The sequence below is a fragment of the Zophobas morio genome, unplaced genomic scaffold (assembly GCF_036711695.1).
Source record: "Zophobas morio isolate AGI-343-1 ecotype UQ-CSIRO unplaced genomic scaffold, CSIRO_AGI_Zmor_V1 ptg000026l, whole genome shotgun sequence".
NCBI classification, from domain to species: Eukaryota; Metazoa; Arthropoda; class Insecta; order Coleoptera; family Tenebrionidae; genus Zophobas; species Zophobas morio.
This window is the reverse complement of record NW_026972131.1, coordinates 12,286,460-12,304,834: the sequence shown is the minus strand read 5'-3', so window position 1 is coordinate 12,304,834 and position 18,375 is coordinate 12,286,460. Positions and strand designations below refer to the sequence as shown.

General features: G+C 34.3%; 1 protein-coding gene across 2 annotated transcripts in view; it reads left to right on the top strand.

Moving 5' to 3' along the window:
* Nucleotides 1-18,375, top strand: part of LOC135136159 (protein phosphatase 1 regulatory subunit 14B) — a 61,313-nt gene that overhangs the window by 29,462 nt on the left and 13,476 nt on the right. For both annotated transcript variants that reach the window (XM_064065305.1, XM_064065306.1), the window contains exon 2: nt 10,074-10,340. In XM_064065305.1, coding sequence (XP_063921375.1) covers nt 10,074-10,340 — 267 coding nt within the window. The remainder of the gene's footprint in view (nt 1-10,073; nt 10,341-18,375) is intronic.

Sequence of the window (18,375 nt, the reverse complement as noted above, 5' to 3'; positions counted from 1 at the left end):
TCTACGAAATAATTTTTAAGTATCTCAGGGGCACCAGGTGTTTTTTTCACGAAACAATTTTAGAGTCTCAGGAGCACCCAATGTCCTGTTTTTGAAAGTGTTTTAAGGAAGCTTGGGGGCTCCTGAGAGTCTTGAGAGAGTTTTAAAAAAGCCCAGGAGTCCCTGGTATTTTTCTTATATAAGATTTTGAAAGAATCTTCAAAATCACCCAGTATTTTAATTTGTGTTTTTTTTTTGAAAGAATTTTAAAGAATTTCAGGAGACCTCGTTTTTTTTTTGAAAGATTCTTAAAAAATCTTGGGGACTCCAAGTGTTTTGGTTTTGAAAGCTTTTTAAAGAACCTCAAGATACGTTGTTTTTTTTTAAAGAAATATATTATCCAGTATTTTCTTTTTGAAAAAATCTTGGTAGTGTTTTTCTACGAAATAATTTTAAAGAATCTCAGGGGCACCAGGTGTTTCTTTACGAAAGAATTTTAAAGAGTCTCAGGAGCACCCCATGTCCTGTTTTTGAAAGTGTTTTAGGAATTTTGGGGGTTCCTGAGAGTCTTGAGAGAGTTATAAAAAAGCCCAGGAGTTCCTGATATTTTTCTTATATAAGATTTTGAAAGAATCTTCGAAATCACCCAGTATTTTAATTTTGAGAGTTTAAAAAAATTTAGAAAAATTTTAATAAACTATAGTGTTTTATTTTTGAAAAAAGTTTGGGGAATCTCAGGGAGCACTTAGTGTTTTTTTATGAAAGAATTCTAAATAATTTCAGGAGACCTAGGTGTTTTTTTTAAAGAATCTTAAAAAGACTTTTCAAGAAACTTAAGACCCCATGTTTTCTTTCAAGAAAAAATATCCAGTATTTTCTTTTTAAAAAATCTCCTGTTTCTAGCGTCTTTTTTACTAAATAATTTTAAAGAATCTCACGGGCACTAGGTGTTTTTTTACTAAAGAATTTTAAAGAGTCTCAGGGGCACTCGGTGTTTTGTTTTTGAAAGTGTTTTAAAGAATCTTGGGGGCTCCTGAGAGTTTTGAGAGAATTTTAAAGACCCTCAGGAGCCCCTGGTGTTTTTTTTATGTAAGATTTTTAAAGAATCTCCGAAATCACTCAGTATTTTAATTTTGAAAGAGTGTAAACAATTTTTGAAAAAATTTTAATGAATTTCAAAAGCGCCCGGTGTTTTTTTGAACAGTTTCAAATAATTCTGAGGACCCCTGGGTATTTTATTTTTGAAAGAATTTTGAAGAATCTCAGGGGCACCTAGTGTTTTTTTATTAAGGAATTTTAAAGAATTTCAGGAGACCTCGGTGTTTTTTTTTAAGAATCTTAAAAAATCTTGGGGACTCAAGTGTTTTCGTTTTGAAAGACTTTTAAAGAACCTCAAGACCCGGTGTTTTTTTTTTTTTTTAAAGAGAATATTCAGTATTTTCTTTTTGAAAATATCTTGGTCGTGTTTGTTACGAACTAATTTTAAAGAATCTTAAGGGCACCAGGTGTTTTTTACGAAAGAATTTTAAAGAGTCTCGGGAACACACAGTGTTCTGTTTTCGAAAGTGTTTTAAGGAATCTTGGAAGCTCTTGAGAGTCTTGAGAGAATTTTAAAGAAGCTTAGGAACCCCTGATGTTTTTCTTATGTGAGATTTTTAAAGAATCTCCGAAATCACCCGGTATTTTAATTTTGATCGACTTTAAAAATGTTTTGAAAAAATTTTAATGAATTTCAGAAGCACCCAGTGTTTTTTTTTTGAATAGTTTAAAAGAATTCTGAGGACCCCTGGGTGTTTTATTTTTGAAAAACATTTGTAGAATCTCTGGGGGCCTAGTGATTTTTTATGCAAGAATTTTAAAGAATTTCAATTTTTTAAAAAATTTTAATGAATTTCGGGAGCACGGTTTTTTTTATTAAAATTAAAGAACTGGGTTCCTGGGAGATTATTTAAAAATTTTTAATAAAGAAAACACCAAAATCGCCTGAGGTTCTTTAAACCTCTTTTAAAAGAAAAATTCTGGGTGATCTTGAAATCTACAAAAATTTGTTCAGAAAATAAAATATCAGAAACCTCTCAAGATTTTTTAAGATTCTTTCATGAAAAACCTCCAAACCCTGGAGTTTTTCAAAATTCTTTGAAACAGAAGAGAAAGATTCTTAAAAAATTCTGTCTAAAAAAACACCAAAGTTGACATTCTTTAAAACTCTTCAAAAAAAAACTGGATTCTCCTGAGATTATTTAAAATTCTTTAGTAAATAAAACCCCAAAATTCCCTGAGCTTCTTTAAAACCCTTTCCAAAAAAAATTCTGGGTCCCCTTGAGATTTTTAAAAAATTTTTCACAAAAATGGAATATCAGAAATCTCTGAAGATGTTTTAAAATTCTCTCATTGAAAAAACGCCAAAAAACCCTGGGGTTCTTTAAAATTCTTTGACAGTGAAGATAAAGTTTCCTAAAAACCTCTCTTTAAAAAAATTCCAAAGTTGAGATTCTTTAAAACTCTTAAAAAAAGTGTTCCCCGAGATTATTTCAAATTCTTTAGTAAATAAAACATCAAAATTCCCTGAGCTTCTTTAACACCCTTTCCAAAGAAAAATTCTGGGTGGCTTTAAGATTTTTGAAAATTTGTTCAGAAAAATAAAATATCAGAAACCCGTCAAGATTTTTTAAGATTATTATTTAATGAAAAAACTCCAAGAGAGCCTGGGTTCTTCAAAATTCTTTCAAAGTGAAGATAAAGATTCTTAAAAAAATCTTCTATAAAAAAACACCAAAGTTGAGATTCTTTAAAACTGTTTAAAAAAAAACTGGATTCCTCTGAGATTATATAAAATTCTTTCATAAAAAAAACACCAAGGGTTCCTGGGATTCCTTAAAACATTTCAAATCAAATACATGGTGCCATCAAGATTCTAAAAAATTCTTTAGGAAAAAAAATAAAATCAGAGGCTCCTAAAATTCTTTCAGACTTTTTGAAAAATAAAACATCATGGGTTCCTACGATTTTTTAATCTTCATATTCTTAAAAAAAGTCTCAAGTTGTTTAGAGAGAACTTTCTTTTCCCCTGACGCACAAGCAATTAAACAAGTTCAATTTTTTTTACAAAAATTTGATTCTGCTAATTTAATTTTGTTGTATATTGTTTTCAATCCTAAAATATACACTCATTGCTGTACCAAGATCCAAATAAATGTCGAAGTCAATCAGTTATCAAATCCACTGCGATTACTCTCCTCCTGGTTGTTTATTTGCCCGAAAGTGTAAACAGTATTGGCATTTTCTACGTATTTATCTCAAACTACAAACTAGATTTATCGTGACAGCTTACAGGCGTTTGGCAACTCATAAAACTGGTAAATATTTCTATAGAACGTCGACAAATATTTCCTTCATGATCAATTTCCTTTCGTGTATGAAGTGAAGATATTTTCGTCCGCTGATTAATAAATCATCCTGCCACGGGGGATGTCTTATTGATTTCCAAAATAATTTATTATGTGCCTACCCAAGAACAAAATAAATTAATTAAGTTGGACGCGACGTAATCAACTAAATAAGAATTTATTATAAATCGGAAACAATTTAGAATACACTGGCCCCCGCTTCCTCCGGAGTTATGATTTGATAATCAGTAAACATTTAAAACCGAGACGAGTCTGTCAATTAACACAGTTCCTCCCGGGTCTTGAATCAATTTCCCCACGACCCAGCGCGGAAAATGTTTTTTGCGCACAAAGAAAGGTCTTCCTAAATGAAAAATCGTGTCAAATCGGGTCACGTTCGTCCGAAATAGAAACGGCGTATCGAGATATCGGCCATCGACATTGTCACGTCATTAATCATTATCAAGCCGTGATTCAACATCTATCAAGATTATTTTTTCGTGATGTTTGATGTTTTATCGCTCCACCCATTTCCCGAGATAAACGTCGTCCGAATACCGTTTTCTAATGACGGTATTCGGACTCGAGATAATTACATCCGCGTTTGTTTTGGACGGAGGCGTGATTCTGTTAAACAGTCATTCACTTTGTTGCTGTTATTAGTGTATTGGTCGCTGGTTTTCTTTCTATTTTTACAATGTCGCTGAGGGATCCTGGAGGTTAATGGCTCGCCGAGAAAAATGTCGAGCATGTATTTTCATCAGGAAGAGTCACTTTCGATTTTTCATCTCGGAGAAATAAAAATTTATTTCAGGTAAAGGATCGCTGGACGTAATGAAAGTCGAATTTATGTTCGCGTGGGAAGAATTTTTGCAGTCGGACGATGTAATTTTTTTCTTTTTTTAGGAGCGGGCCAGATTTGGAGGATGTGTATAAGTACTAATGAGAAAACTTTTCGTTGTTTCTGGATTCACAGAAACAATCAGAACTTTCACTTGAACGGAAAATTGTTTGCGAAAAATCTAATAAAATTCTTGCAATTTATTTTGCTTATTTTTAGACGGACGACGCGTATTTTGGCGAGGTTCGAGTGTCCGATTTAGATGTTTTTCGGTACTGCTTTATTTTTAAGTGATTGCCTTTTCGTGGAAATTTTGCGCAAAATTTTCATTAAAAACTTTATTAAATGGTGGAAGAATACAAATGTCCGCATGCATACAAATTCTGTAAATGAAGAGTCCACATGTTAAATTAGAACGGGACGTAGGTGTCCCAGACGAAAGTAATGTTTTCAGCACAATAGCCATCTTTATGCGGTGGTATTGACGTAAAACTACCACAAAATGACGCATTTTCATTATTCATTTTATTTTATTAATCGGATTTTATACAAAATGAGTGCTAAGAATATAGAAACAGATTTTTTGGGTTTTTAATAAATGCAGTTTGTTACTTGCAGAAATTTCGAGGTCAGGCTAAAATTGTCTTCAAAATTCTTTCAAAAACAAAACACCGGCTTCCTCTGAGATTCTTTAAAGTTTTTTCGTGAAAAACACACCAGAGACGTCCGCGGTTCCTTTAAGTTCTTTCAAAATACCAGGACTTCTAAGATTTTTTACAACGCTTTAAAGCAAATTATTTAAAATGTATTTATGTCAGGAGCCCCTGAAATTCTTTAAATCAAAACACCAGGAGCCTTTAAGGTTCTTTATAATTAAATCAAAACAAAAAAACACAAAGGTCCCCTGATTCTTTGAAACTTCTTCAAAAAAAAATTTTGGCGACTTTTTTAAAATTAAAATTTTTTTATGGACATTTTCGAAACTTAACTAGATGCATTTTCTTGTTGATTTCGAGCTCTAGAACTCAAATCCGGCTTCCGGTTTTTTGATACCTGTAACCGTTTTTCCAGAATCGACCGTTGAAATATCGAAATTTTTGAAATTTTCAAAAATTCCCATTTCGTAGCGATTTTTTCGAAAATGTTGCTTAGTGACCATCAACATGCTATATTTTTGCAATCAACGTGTCGAGATCTACGTCACTGAATTTTTTCATAATTTTTAGACAACTTTTTTAAAATTGAAATTTTTTAATGGTCTACTCTTCTTCAAATTTCGGAAAAATTTTGACATTTTCGAAACTTAACTAAATGCACTTTCTTGTAGATTTCAAACTGTAGAACTTCATTCCTGCTTCGGTTTTTTGATAACTGCAACCGTTTTTCCAGAATCAACCGCTGAAATATCGAAATTTTTGAAAATTTCAAAAATCCGCATTTCGTAGCGATTTTTTCGAAAATGTTGCTTAGTGACCACCAACATGCTATATTTTTGCAATCAGCGTGTCGAGATCTACGTCACCGAATTTTTTCATAATTTTTTGCCAACTTTTTTAAAATTGAAATTTTTTAATTTCTTCAAATTTTGGAAAAATTTTGACTTTTTCGAAACTTAACTAAATGCATTTTCTTGTAGATTTCAAGGTCTAGAGGTTCATTCCGGCTTCGGTTCTTTGATAACTGCAACCGTTTTTCCAGAATCGACCGTTGAAATATGGAAATTTTTAAAATTTTCAAAAATTCGCATTTCGTAGCGATTTTTTCGAAAATGTTGCTTAGTGACCATCAACATGCTATATTTTTGCAATCAGCGTGTCGAGATCTACGTCACTGAATTTTTTCATAATTTTTAGAGAACTTTTTTAAGATTGAAATTTTGTAATGGTCACCCCTTGTTCAAATTTCGGAAAAATGTTCACATTTTCGAAACTTAACTAAACACATTTTCTTGTAGATTTCGAACTGTAGAACTTCATGCCGGCTTCGGTTCTTTGATAATTGCAACCGGTTTTCCAGAATCGACCGTAAAAATATCGAAATTTTTGAAATTTTTAAAAATTCGCATTTCTTAGCGATTTTTTTCGAAAATGTTGCTTAGTGACCATCAACAAGCTATATTTTTGGAATCAGCGTGTCGACATCTACATCCCTGAATTTTTTCTTTTTCTTCAAAAAAAAAAAACACCGAATCCTTTTGAAATTTTTTAAAATTCACAGGGGCACCTGATATTTTACTTTGAAAGAGTTTTAAAAAACGTTAACTTTGATGTTTTTGATGGAGGATTTTTAGAGAAGAATCTCTGTTTTTACTTTTAAAAAGTTGTAAAGAACCCCAGACGGTCTTGACGTTTTTTATGAAAAAATTTAAATAATCTCGCATTTTACTCTTGTGTACACATTTTTATTTTAAGAATCTCAGGGGAACTCAGTACTTTGCTTTTGAAAAAGAGTTTTAAAGAAAGTCATGAGATCATGGTGTTCTTTATATAAAAGAATTTGAAACAATCTTGTTTTAAACAGTCTTGAGGGCTCTTAGTGTTAGGATTTTGGAGAGGTTTTGAAGAAGCCCGGGGGCAGCTGGGGTTAGGTTTTTGAAATTGTTTTAAATAATCTTGAGGGCTCATAGTGATTTTGAAGAAGTTTTTAAGAATCTCGGGGGCACCAGGTGTTAGGTTTTTGAAATTGTTTTAAACAGTCTTGAGGGCTCATAACATTGAGACTTTGGAGACTTTTTAAAGAATCTCGGGGGCACCTAGTCTTAGGTTTTTGAAATTATTTTAAAAAAATCTTGAGGGGTCATAGTGTTAGGATCTTGGAGAAGTTTTTAAGAATCTCGGGGGCACCTGTGTTAGGTTTTTGAAATTATTTTAAATAATCTTGAGGGCTCATAGTGTTGGGATTTTTGAGAGGTTTTAAAGAATCTCGGGGGCACCTGGTCTTAGGTTATTTTAAAAAATCTGGAGGGCTCAAAGTTTTGGGATTTTGAAGAAGTTTTTAAGAATCTCGGGGGCACCTAGTGTTAGGTTTTTGAAATTGTTTTAAATAATCTTGAGGGCTCAAAGTTTTGGGATTTTGAAGAAGTTTTTAAGAATCTCGGGGGCACCTAGTGTTAGGTTTTTGAAATTGTTTTAAATAATCTTGAGGGGTCAATAGTGTTGGGATCTTGGAGAAGTTTTTAAGAATCTCGGGGGCACCTGTGTTAGGTTTTTGAAATTGTTTTAAATAATCTTGAGGGCTCGTAACATTGAGATTTTGGAGAGGTTTTAAAGAATCTCGGAGGCACCTGGTCTTAAGTTTTTGAAATTATTTTAAAAAAGCTTGAGGGGTCATAGTGTTAGGATCTTGGAGAAGTTTTTAAGAATCTCGGGGGCACCAGGTGTTAGGTTTTTGAAATTGTTTTAAACAGTCTTGAGGGGTCATAACATTGAGATTTTGGAGAGTTTTTAAAGAATCTCGGGGGCACCTAGTCTTAGGTTTTTGAAATTATTTTAAAAAAATCTTGAGGGGTCATAGTGTTAGGATCTTGGAGAAGTTTTTAAGAATCTCGGGGGCACCTGTGTTAGGTTTTTGAAATTATTTTAAATAATCTTGAGGGCTCATAGTGTTGGGATTTTTGAGAGGTTTTAAAGAATCTCGGGGGCACCTGGTCTTAGGTTATTTTAAAAAATCTTGAGGGCTCAAAGTTTTGGGATTTTGAAGAAGTTTTTAAGAATCTCGGGGGCACCTAGTGCTAGGTTTTTGAAATTGTTTTAAATAATCTTGAGGGCTCAAAGTTTTGGGATTTTGAAGAAGTTTTTAAGAATCTCGGGGGCACCTAGTGTTACGTTTTTGAAATTGTTTTAAATAATCTTGAGGGCTCAATAGTGTTGGGGTCTTGGAGAAGTTTTTAAGAATCTCGGGGGCACCTGTGTTAGGTTTTTGAAATTATTTTAAATAATCTTGAGGGCTCATATTGTTGGGATTTTTGAGAGGTTTTAAAGAATCTCGGGGGCACCTGGTCTTGGGTTATTTTAAAAAATCTTGAGGGCTCAAAGTGTTGGGATTTTGAAGAAGTTTTTAAGAATCTCAGGGGCACCTGTGTTAGGTTTTTGAAATTGTTTTAAATAATCTTGAGGGCTCGTAACACTGAGATTTTGGAGAGGTTTTAAAGAATCTCGGAGGCACCTGGTCTTAAGTTTTTGAAATTATTTTAAAAAAGCTTGAGGGGTCAATAGTGTTGGGATCTTGGAGAAGTTTTTAAGAATCTCGGGGGCACCTGTGTTAGGTTTTTGAAATTATTTTAAATAATCTTGAGGGCTCATATTGTTGGGATTTTTGAGAGGTTTTAAAGAATCTCGGGGGCACCTGGTCTTAGGTTATTTTAAAAAATCTTGAGGGCTCCTAACATTGAGATTTTGGAGAGGTTTTAAAGAATCTCGGGGGCACCTGGTCTTAAGTTTTTGAAATTATTTTAAAAAAGCTTGAGGGCTCATAACATTGAGATTTTGGAGAGGTTTTAAAGAATCTCGGAGGCAGCTGGTCTTAAGTTTTGAAATTATTTTAAAAAAGCTTGAGGGCTCAATAGTGTTGGGATCTTGGAGAAGTTTTTAAGAATCTCGGGGGTACCTGTGTTAGGTTTTTGAAATTGTTTTAAATAATCTTGAGGGCTCGTAACATTGAGATTTTGGAGAGGTTTTAAAGAATCTCGGAGGCACCTGGTCTTAAGTTTTTGAAATTATTTTAAAAAAGCTTGAGAGGTCATAGTGTTAGGATCTTGGAGAAGTTTTTAAGAATCTCGGGGGCACCTGTGTTAGGTTTTTGAATTTATTTTAAATAATCTTGAGGGCTCATAGTGTTGGGATTTTGAAGAAGTTTTTAAGAATCTCGGGGGCACCTAGTGTTAGGTTTTTGAAACTGTTTTAAATAATCTTGAGGGCTCCTAACATTGAGATTTTGGAGAGGTTTTAAAGAATCTTGGGGGCACCTGGTCTTAAGTTTTTGAAATTATTTTAAAAAAGCTTGAGGGCTCATAATGTTGGGATCTTGGAGACGTTTTTAAGAATCTCGGGGGCACCTGTGTTAGGTTTTTGAAATTATTTTAAATAATCATGAGGGCTCATAGTGTCGCGATTTTGGAGAAGTTTTAAAGAATCTCGGAGGCACCTAATGTTATGTTTTTGAACTGGTTTTAGGGAATCTTGAGTTCCCCTTGTTTTATAGTTTTGAAATAATGTTAAAGATTGTTTTAGTTCGAATTCAGCAACGAGTCAGGCGTGGTTGTTGTTACTAATATATTTGTAAATATAGCTCGCGAATCATCCCTAGATTGCGTGTTGGCTCATTTTAAAAATAACATCGCACACCCATCGATTAAAGAATGCGGAGACAATTCTAAGAGTAATATAGCTCGCTTCGCTCGCTAAAAAAAATCTCCCAGACTAATGAAATTCCTGCGACGCCATAATGATTCTCCAAGACTTATCTTATAACTTTTAATTAAGCGAAACGTAGTGCGTTAAGCCGGCCGAAATCGTGCGAAAATTTAATCTCAAATTAAAATAACTACACGTTCCTGCATATTTGCGTTCAAATCCGGCGAAGTGGTTTCACTAAATTACCTGCTGAAAACTGAAGTGGACCTATGAACATAAAATCGATAGAGTGTGCAGGATGCAGACAGAATGTCTGGCTAGTTCAGCAAAATACATTTCACCAACTCGAATATTTCACTCTGATTTCACCTACGGGAAGTTTAAATCGAATCAATTTTATGTTTGATAAAACTCGACGAACAAAAGTGGGTTACTGCAATCAGTTGCGGGACAGAATTCCAAAATAATGCATGGGTGTTGGGCTACATGGTACTTTACTTAGTTTTTTTTTTTCAGAAACCCCCTTTAAAGATGGAGTGTGGAGTAACGGGGGGTTACACGAACGGGACCACTCCTGCGGGAATCCTGGCCGACGTCCGCTCGCAGCGCTCGCCTTCCAAAACCGGGCTGCACGTCAATTTCAAGGACAAGGGCGAGATTAAGGAGCGCAGGGAGAAGTTCCTCACTGCCAAATACGGACATCATCAAATGAGTCTGATTCGAAAACGACTGGCTGTGGAAATGTGGCTTTACGAAGAGCTCAAAAAGCTCTACGAAACTTCGGTGAGTGCTGATAATGGAAAGTTATTATAAACTCCCGGTGCGTGTAGTCAATCTTTTGTCTAGACTTCATAAATTCGGAATGATTTGAAACGCGCGTTTTAGGCATCGATCGACCCGCAGACGCTCGAGGTGTGTTATTAAAAGTTCACTCGTGATTTCTTTCGTTTAATTAGATTTAAATTTGGGGAACAATGGCTGTGTGAGCGGCTTTCGAGTTATGAATTTTTCATGAAAGAGCATAACAGTCGGAACTGCTGCATAAATGGGAGAAATTGGTGTTGTGAGCCGTTTATTCTTTGGAAATTGTGATGCGGTTCGCAGCACATGACCTTCTCTTATCAAGTTATCAAGGATTTAACGTGTGCGTTTTAGGAACGAACGGGTGTAAATATTTGTTTATCGTGCCCGCAGACATCGGTAATATTCCTGCTTTAATTATATAAGTACGAGTACAGTGTGAAATAAAATAGCGCGATGTGTTCTCAGGTGCACTTAACCTGTACAACCGTAAAAAGTGTCGCTTCTTTCCATTATTAAATGCTCGTTTAGCGTCGTCGCTGAAAGTGCGACCACAGCAGAGATGAATAATCCCACAACCGCCCCACTTGCTAAAATTACCCAACACTAATGACATAATTTGATCTGTTTTTAATGCGACAAAAATGACCTCCTAAAGAATTTTCCCATGTGTTAGCGTCTTCCAATCTGTGCAGTTAATGTTGAATTAAAAAAGCCACCATGTGTTGCTTCGTTCTGTAACTGATGTCAGCCGCATTCTTCCAACGCGAAATTTACCCACCTCGCTATCTAAATATACTCACTCTCAACCCTTGTAAAATCAGCGAGATCTGCTCACTTTAATGAAATTAAAAAAAAAACGGGCTTTAATTAATTTCCTCGTCGCATCTTTCGAGCTTCTGAGGTCGATGACTTTATAATTTTAATGGATGTTGGCAGCGGAGTGCTCCTCGGGGAAATCTGTCGAGCCCCCGTCACTTGACGCGTGTGGGGTTAAAAATCACACGTCTAGGCGGGTCACCGAGGTCAACAATAAACGCAATCCGGGAAAATGAGAAAGTCGATACGCTAAGTGCGTCAGAGCTTAGGTTTAGGCGGAAACAATGATGTCTAAATTAGTCCGAGCCGAAATTTTGACACCGAGAGGATGGATCATAATTTGTCGGGTTATTCTGGGAGAGCGCTGATTAATTTTTGGGCTTATGAGGGACACGTGTTTGTGGTTGGCGCATTTGGGTTATTTTGGGTGAGAAATTTGTAACAATTTGGGGAAGTTTGTTGGCGCTTAGCTGGATGGTGACGTTTAGTGGAGCGCGCGGATTGGTTGCGACGTCACGGCAGTTTGACAGGTGGATTGTGCGCTGGTTTGACGAGGCGGCAAAAGTGGCAGCAGTGGAAACTGGAGTTTCTTTGGCAGTTATATTATATAAAATTTTATTTATTTATTTATTTATTTAATTATTTTTTATTTATCTATTTATTTATTATTTATTTATTTATTTATAAAATTAGGAATTTTTCAGAGGCGAGATTCTTTCAAACCTCCTCAAAAACCGAGCACAAGAGGTCCCCGAGATTCTTTTAAATTTCTTCAAAAATCAAACAAAAGCGGTCCCCGAGATTTTTTCAAACTTCTTCAAAAACAAAAGACAGGGGACCCCGAAATTCTTTTAAACTTCTTCAAAAACCAACACAAGGGGTCCCCGAGATTCTTTCAAACTTATTCAAAAACAAAAGACGGAGGGGCCTGAGATTCTTTTAAACTGCTTCAAAAATCAAGCAAAAGCAATCCCCGAGATTCTTTCAAACATCTTCAAAAATCCAAGAAAAGCGGTCCCCGAGATTCTTTCAAACTTCTTCAAAAATCAAACAAAAGCGGTCCCCGAGATTCTTTCAAACTTCTTCAAAAACGAAAGACAGGGGACCCCAAGATTCTTTTAAACTTCTTCAAAAATCCAAGGAAAGCACTCCCCGAGATTCTTTTAAACTTCTTCAAAAATCAAACAAAAGCGGACCCCTAGATTCTTTTATCGGACCCCGAGATTTTTTTAAACTTCTTCAAAAATCAAACAAAAGCGGTCCCCGAGATTCTTTCAAACTTCTTCAAAAATCAAGCAAAAGCGGTCCCCGAGATTCTTTTAAACATCTTCAAAAATCCTAGAAAAGCGGTCCCCGAGATTCTTTTAAACTTCTTCAAAAATCAAACAAAAACGATCCCCGAGACTCTTTCAAACATCTTCAAAAATCAAGCAAAAGCACTCGTCGAGATTCTTTGAAACATCGTCAAAAATCCTAGAAAAACGGTCCCCGAGATTCTTTCAAACTTCTTCAAAAGCAAACAAAAGCGGTCCCTGAGATTCTTTTAAACTTCTTCAAAAATCAAACAAAAACGATACCCGAGACTTTCAAACATCTTCAAAAATCAAGCAAAAGCAGTCCCCGAGATTCTTTGAAACATCGTCAAAAATCCTAGAAAAACGGTCCCCGAGATTCTTTCAAACTTCTTCAAAAGCAAACAAAAGCGGTCCCTGAGATTCTTTCAGACTTCAAAAATCGAACAAAAACGATCCCCGATACTCTTTCAAACATCTTCAAACATCTTCAAAAATCAAGCAAAAGCAGTCCCCGAGATTCTTTCAAACATCTTCAAAAATCCAAGAAAAGCGATCCCCGAGATTCTTTCAATCCTCTTCAAAAATCAAACAAAAGCGGACCCCGAGATTTTTTTAAACTTCTTCAAAAATCAAACAAAAGCGGTCCCCGAGATTCTTTTAAACTTCTTCAAAAATCAAACAAAAACGATTCCCGAGACTCTTTCAAACATCTTCAAAAATCAAACAAAAGCAGTCCCCGAGATTCTTTCAAACATTGTTCTGTTAGTCAATGAAAATTTATTTATTTATTATTTATTTATTTATCTTCAAAAATCCAAGAAAAGCGGTCCCCGAGATTCTTTCAATCTTCTTCAAAAATCAAACAAAAGCAGTCCCCGAGATTCTTTTAAACTTCTTCAAAAATCAAGCAAAAGCGGTCCCCGAGATTCTTTTAAACATCTTCAAAAATCCTAGAAAAGCGGTCCCCGAGATTCTTTCAAACTTCTTCAAAAATCAAACAAAAGCGAACCCCGAGATTCTTTTAAACTTCTTCAAAAATCAAACAAAAGCGGACCCGAGATTCTTTTAAACTTCTTCAAAAATCGAACAAAAACGATCCCCGAGACTCTTTCAAACATCTTCAAAAATCAAGCAAAAATAGTTCCCGAGATTCTTTCAAACATCTTCAAAAATCCAAGAAAAGCGGTCCCCGAGATTCTTTCAAACTTCTTCAAAAATCCAAGAAAAGCAGTCCCCGAAATTCTTTTCAACTTCTTCAAAAATCAAACAAAAGTGGCCCCCGAGATTCTATCAAACTTCTTCAAAACCAAGACCCACAGGGGGTTCCCGAGATTATTTCAAACTACCTCAAAAATAAACCACAAATGGTTCCCGAGATTTTTTTAATTTACTTCGAAAAAACCAAGAAGTCCTTGAGATTGTTACAAACTACTTGAAAAACAAAAGACATGGAGCCTCCGAGATTCTCTCAAATTTCATGAGGGGACAGTATTGAAAAATGGGCCTTTTGGAAAATTTGCCGAAAATTAAAAAAAAATTCAAATTCAAATCTCGACGTATTTATTCGAAAAACATAGCGTGTTTATGGTATCGAAATAAGATTTTTTAAATGTTAGTTTTGAAGATTTTTTTATTAATTCCAAAAACTAACATGTTCCAAACGGGCGTTTCTGGAAAAATAGTTAGAATTTTCGGGGAAATGAACTTCCGGAGGTCGACATTTGTAACGAGATCTTTTTTAGTAATTTTTGGAGGTGGTCGAAAAAAGGTCGAAATTTCGCATCGAAAAATCGAGCTTTCCAAAATGTTATCCAAAAATTGTTGTTTTTCCTGTGGCAAGATTTTAGGAACATTTGATTTGAAACCCTTTTTTAAAAATCCTCAAAATTGATTTATGTCATTGGGCCGTCTGAAAATATGGTAGGAGTTTCCGGAGTAATCAGGCCAAAAATCCTCTGGGGGCTAAATCGACAAGAAAATTTAGGTACTTTTTTAAGGTACATAGTGAAAAATAGGTCGAAATTTTCATAATGAATACTCAGCTGTTGAAAAAGTTGCCTAAAAATCCACAAAATTGTTATTTATTCGGCAATTCGACAAATATTCAGTTTGAAAATATTTATTTTTAAAATCGTAAAAACTGACATATTTTATGTTGGCGATTCTGGAAAAATGAGAAATTTGTAACAAAATCTTTTTTAGTAATTTTCGAAAGGTAGTTGGAAAAATCGAAATTTCCTATCGAAAAATCGATTTTTTGAAAAGTTGTCCAAAAATCCACAAAAAATTCTAAGATATAAATGTCGACGTGCTAATTCGAGAAATTAAGCATGTTCTTTTTCCCGGGACAAGATTTTAAAAATATTCGATTTGAAACTCTTTTTTTAAAAATCCTCAAAATTGAAAAGATGGTAGGAGTTTTCGAAGAAATGAGGCCAAAAATCCTCTGGGGGCTAAATCTACAAGAGAATTTAGGTAATTTTCGATAGTACTGGAAAAGAGGTCGAAATTTTCATTACGAAAACTCAACTTTTGAAAAAGTTGCCTAAAAATCCATAAAGTTATTATTTATTTTTATTCGAAAAACATTCAGTTTGAAAAGAATTTATTTATACAATCGAAAAAACCCACCATACTTTATGTTGGTGATTCTGGAAAAACGGTAGAAATTTTCCAGGAAATGAAGCCGAAAATAACTTCTGGAGTTCAAAATTTCTAACAATTTTTTTTTTAAATCCTCAAAATTGATTGTTTTTATTATGCCCTTCTGAAAAAATGGTAAAGGTTTCCGAAAAAATGAAGCCAAAAATTCTCTGGGGGCTAAATCTACAAAAATATTTAGGTAATTTTCGAAAGTAGTGGACCAGAGGTCGAAATTTTCGTAATGAAAAAATGCCATATTTTATGTTGTCCAATCTGGAAAAATTGTAGAAATAATCGAGGAAATGAAGCCGAAAATAACTTTTGGAGTTCGAAATTTGTAAGGAAATATTTTATGTCATTTTCGAAGGTGGTCGAAAAAAGTCAAAATTTCGCATCGAAAATTCGAGCTTTTCAAAAAAAGTGTCCAAAAATCCAAAAATTCGCAGAAATAAATATCGACGTGCTCATTGGAAAAATAAAACATGATTATGCTCCAGGTGCAAAAGTTAAAAAATATTTAATTCGAAATCCAATTTAAAAAGTCGAAATTTACATGAGGGTCGAATATCGAACAACTGAGCTTTGAAAAAGTTGGCCAAATCCACAGAAGAATTCCGGGCTATAAATATCGACGTGTTTATTAAAAAAACATGGCTTGTTCAGGAGCAATTTTTTTTTTTTTAATATTCGGTTTGAAAACAAATCTTCCAAATTGAAATTTCAACTATGCGGAAGCTTTCAAGAAAATCACTGTTTTGTCTTTATAATAATAATACTAACAAACAAAAATTGCCAGAGATGGTTCGTTAGTTATGCTTTTAGAGCAAATGAATAAAACCATAAAGTGGCTCGTAAATTCGTCTCCGCAAAAGAGAGAGTGCACTCTAATTATAATTAAGTATTAGCAATGGGAAAATTCGGATTATTCATGATACACGGTGTGGGAAGTGTATCACAGTGAAACCACTTCGGATAATTTCACTCCACCAACTTTCAGTCGATGGGAAAAATTATTAAAACAATTATTGTCTCTATTGCTTCATTTTCCTATCAAGCGGGATCCAGTCACATTTTAACCTTCAATTTTTCCGAAAAACTAGAAGTTAGATAAGCGTTGTTTATCTTGTCGACGTCATCGCATGAAATTACAGATATGTGTGTAAATTACGCTAACAAGCCCGATGAACTTGACACTAAAAGACAGAAGAATGGAAGCTAACTAACAAGGAAGCAATTATCGCTTTATGAGTATCGTTGCTACGACAGTCTTAATATAAATCAGCCCGACGAAAATCTAACCCGGCTCAAATATTTACCCCTTTAAAGAGGTCAGATCCGGTGCTTTATTATTCGCCGTGAGTATTTGCATAAGTAATACTTGAATGAACTCTACTATAGACAGTACTCGAATAAAACCGAAAAGTGAAAAAAACAATGACGCATTGCGCCACTCACGTTGCGTGTTTCGAAAATTTCTTTTCCACGACCGAGTATTTTGTAGCGATGGCTATTTTAAAATACGATTAGAAGTATCGATTGTCACCCTGAAACCCGACTTGAGTCGAGTCGCTCCACTTTTCATTAAGCACCGATTGCTCCAATAATCGTTTATGGTTCCTTTCACGGTCGCGTTGTGATCCAGGTGTTACGGATTGAACCAAAAACAAGAAATTTTAACGGTTCAAGGCCGCGCTTTGCATAAATATTTCGATGAAATTAAACGATAGGAGAAAAACAATTAATTGGGATAGGTAATTACGTACACGAAAACATCGCCGAGGTGAACGACTCGATAAAAGAGTGTGAAGGAGGATTTTGGCTGGAACTAGATGTCGTCCTACATGGTATGGATGGTAATTATCGATGGTTGACTCATCTGGGAAGATCGGATGTCGAATCCGGATAACGGGCTGGTTCGTGGACGGTTTTAGAGCGAGGAAGGTGTGGCGAGGAGTAACTACGCAGTTGTTGACGAAAAATTAGCTAAATATAGGGTTGGGTCGGCAATTTTTGGCTGAGGCGTCGTAATTGGTTTGAATGTTGTATGTGTCAGTAATTGTAATGTTGTAATTTACGATCTGTCTCCGGTAGCCAAGTTTTAAAAACGAAACTTCAAAAAGCTCACTGAAATTTGGATAAACGTCCCCACCAACAACAAGATGACGTCATCTCTAAAACTTACATTGTTACATGTGGTCTATGAATCGGTGTTCAGTTTTTACAACTGTAAACTGTATAGCATTTTGTAATGAATGCTCTGAAATTTTGCCGAATAAATCCCCTCTGAAATATGGAGAATATTATGACTGTAATCGTGGTTAAAAAAATTAATACATAAAAAAACAATAAAACTCTTACATTCAAATTTTCTAATTTTTCGAAAATTCTGGATTTATTTAGCTTCGATTAATTTTTTGACATCACAATTTTTCGTTTTTCCAACTTTGATTTTTTCAGTTTTTAATTTCTCGACTTCCAAATTTTTCAGTTTTCGTTGTCTTCAGTTTTTCAAGTTCTCGATTGTTTTTTTCATTTTTCCCGATTTTATAATTTTCATTTTCACGATTTTTTATCCCAATTTTCCGTTTTTTCGTTTGTTTTATTTTATCAATATTTTTTTCGTTTTTACAATTTTTTATTTACTTTCGCCCAATTTTTTGATATTACAATTTTCGTATTTTCTATAATTTTTCCGTTTTCCAGTGTTTCGGTTTCATAATTCCTCGTTTTTTTCATCTTTAATCTTTTCAATTTTTCGACTTCCAGATGTTTCGATTTTTCATTTCTTCAGTTCTTCGGTTTGCAATCAATTTTTTAGGTTCTTGATTTTTATTTTTATTTTCCCGGTATTTTAATCTTCATTTTCTGGATTTTATATCACATTTTTTCGTTTATTCAATGTTTCAGTTTTGGAATTTGTGGATTTCTCAGATATCCGATTTTTCCGATTTCTTCAATTTTCAATATTTCGATTTTATAATGTTTCCTTTTTTTCGATTTTTAGGAAGTTTCTGTTTCAATCTTTCGATTTTTTCAATTTTTCGTTTCTTCGATTCCTCAAGTTCTTGTTTTTTTCATTTTTCCCGATTTTATAATTTTCATTTTCACGATTTTTTATCACAATTTTCCGTTTTTCCGTTTGTTTTATTTTTTCAATATTTTTTTCGTTTTTACAATTTTTTATTTACTTTCGCCCAATTTTTTGATATCACAATTTTCGTATTTTCTTTAATTTTTCCGTTTCCCAATGTTTCGGTTTC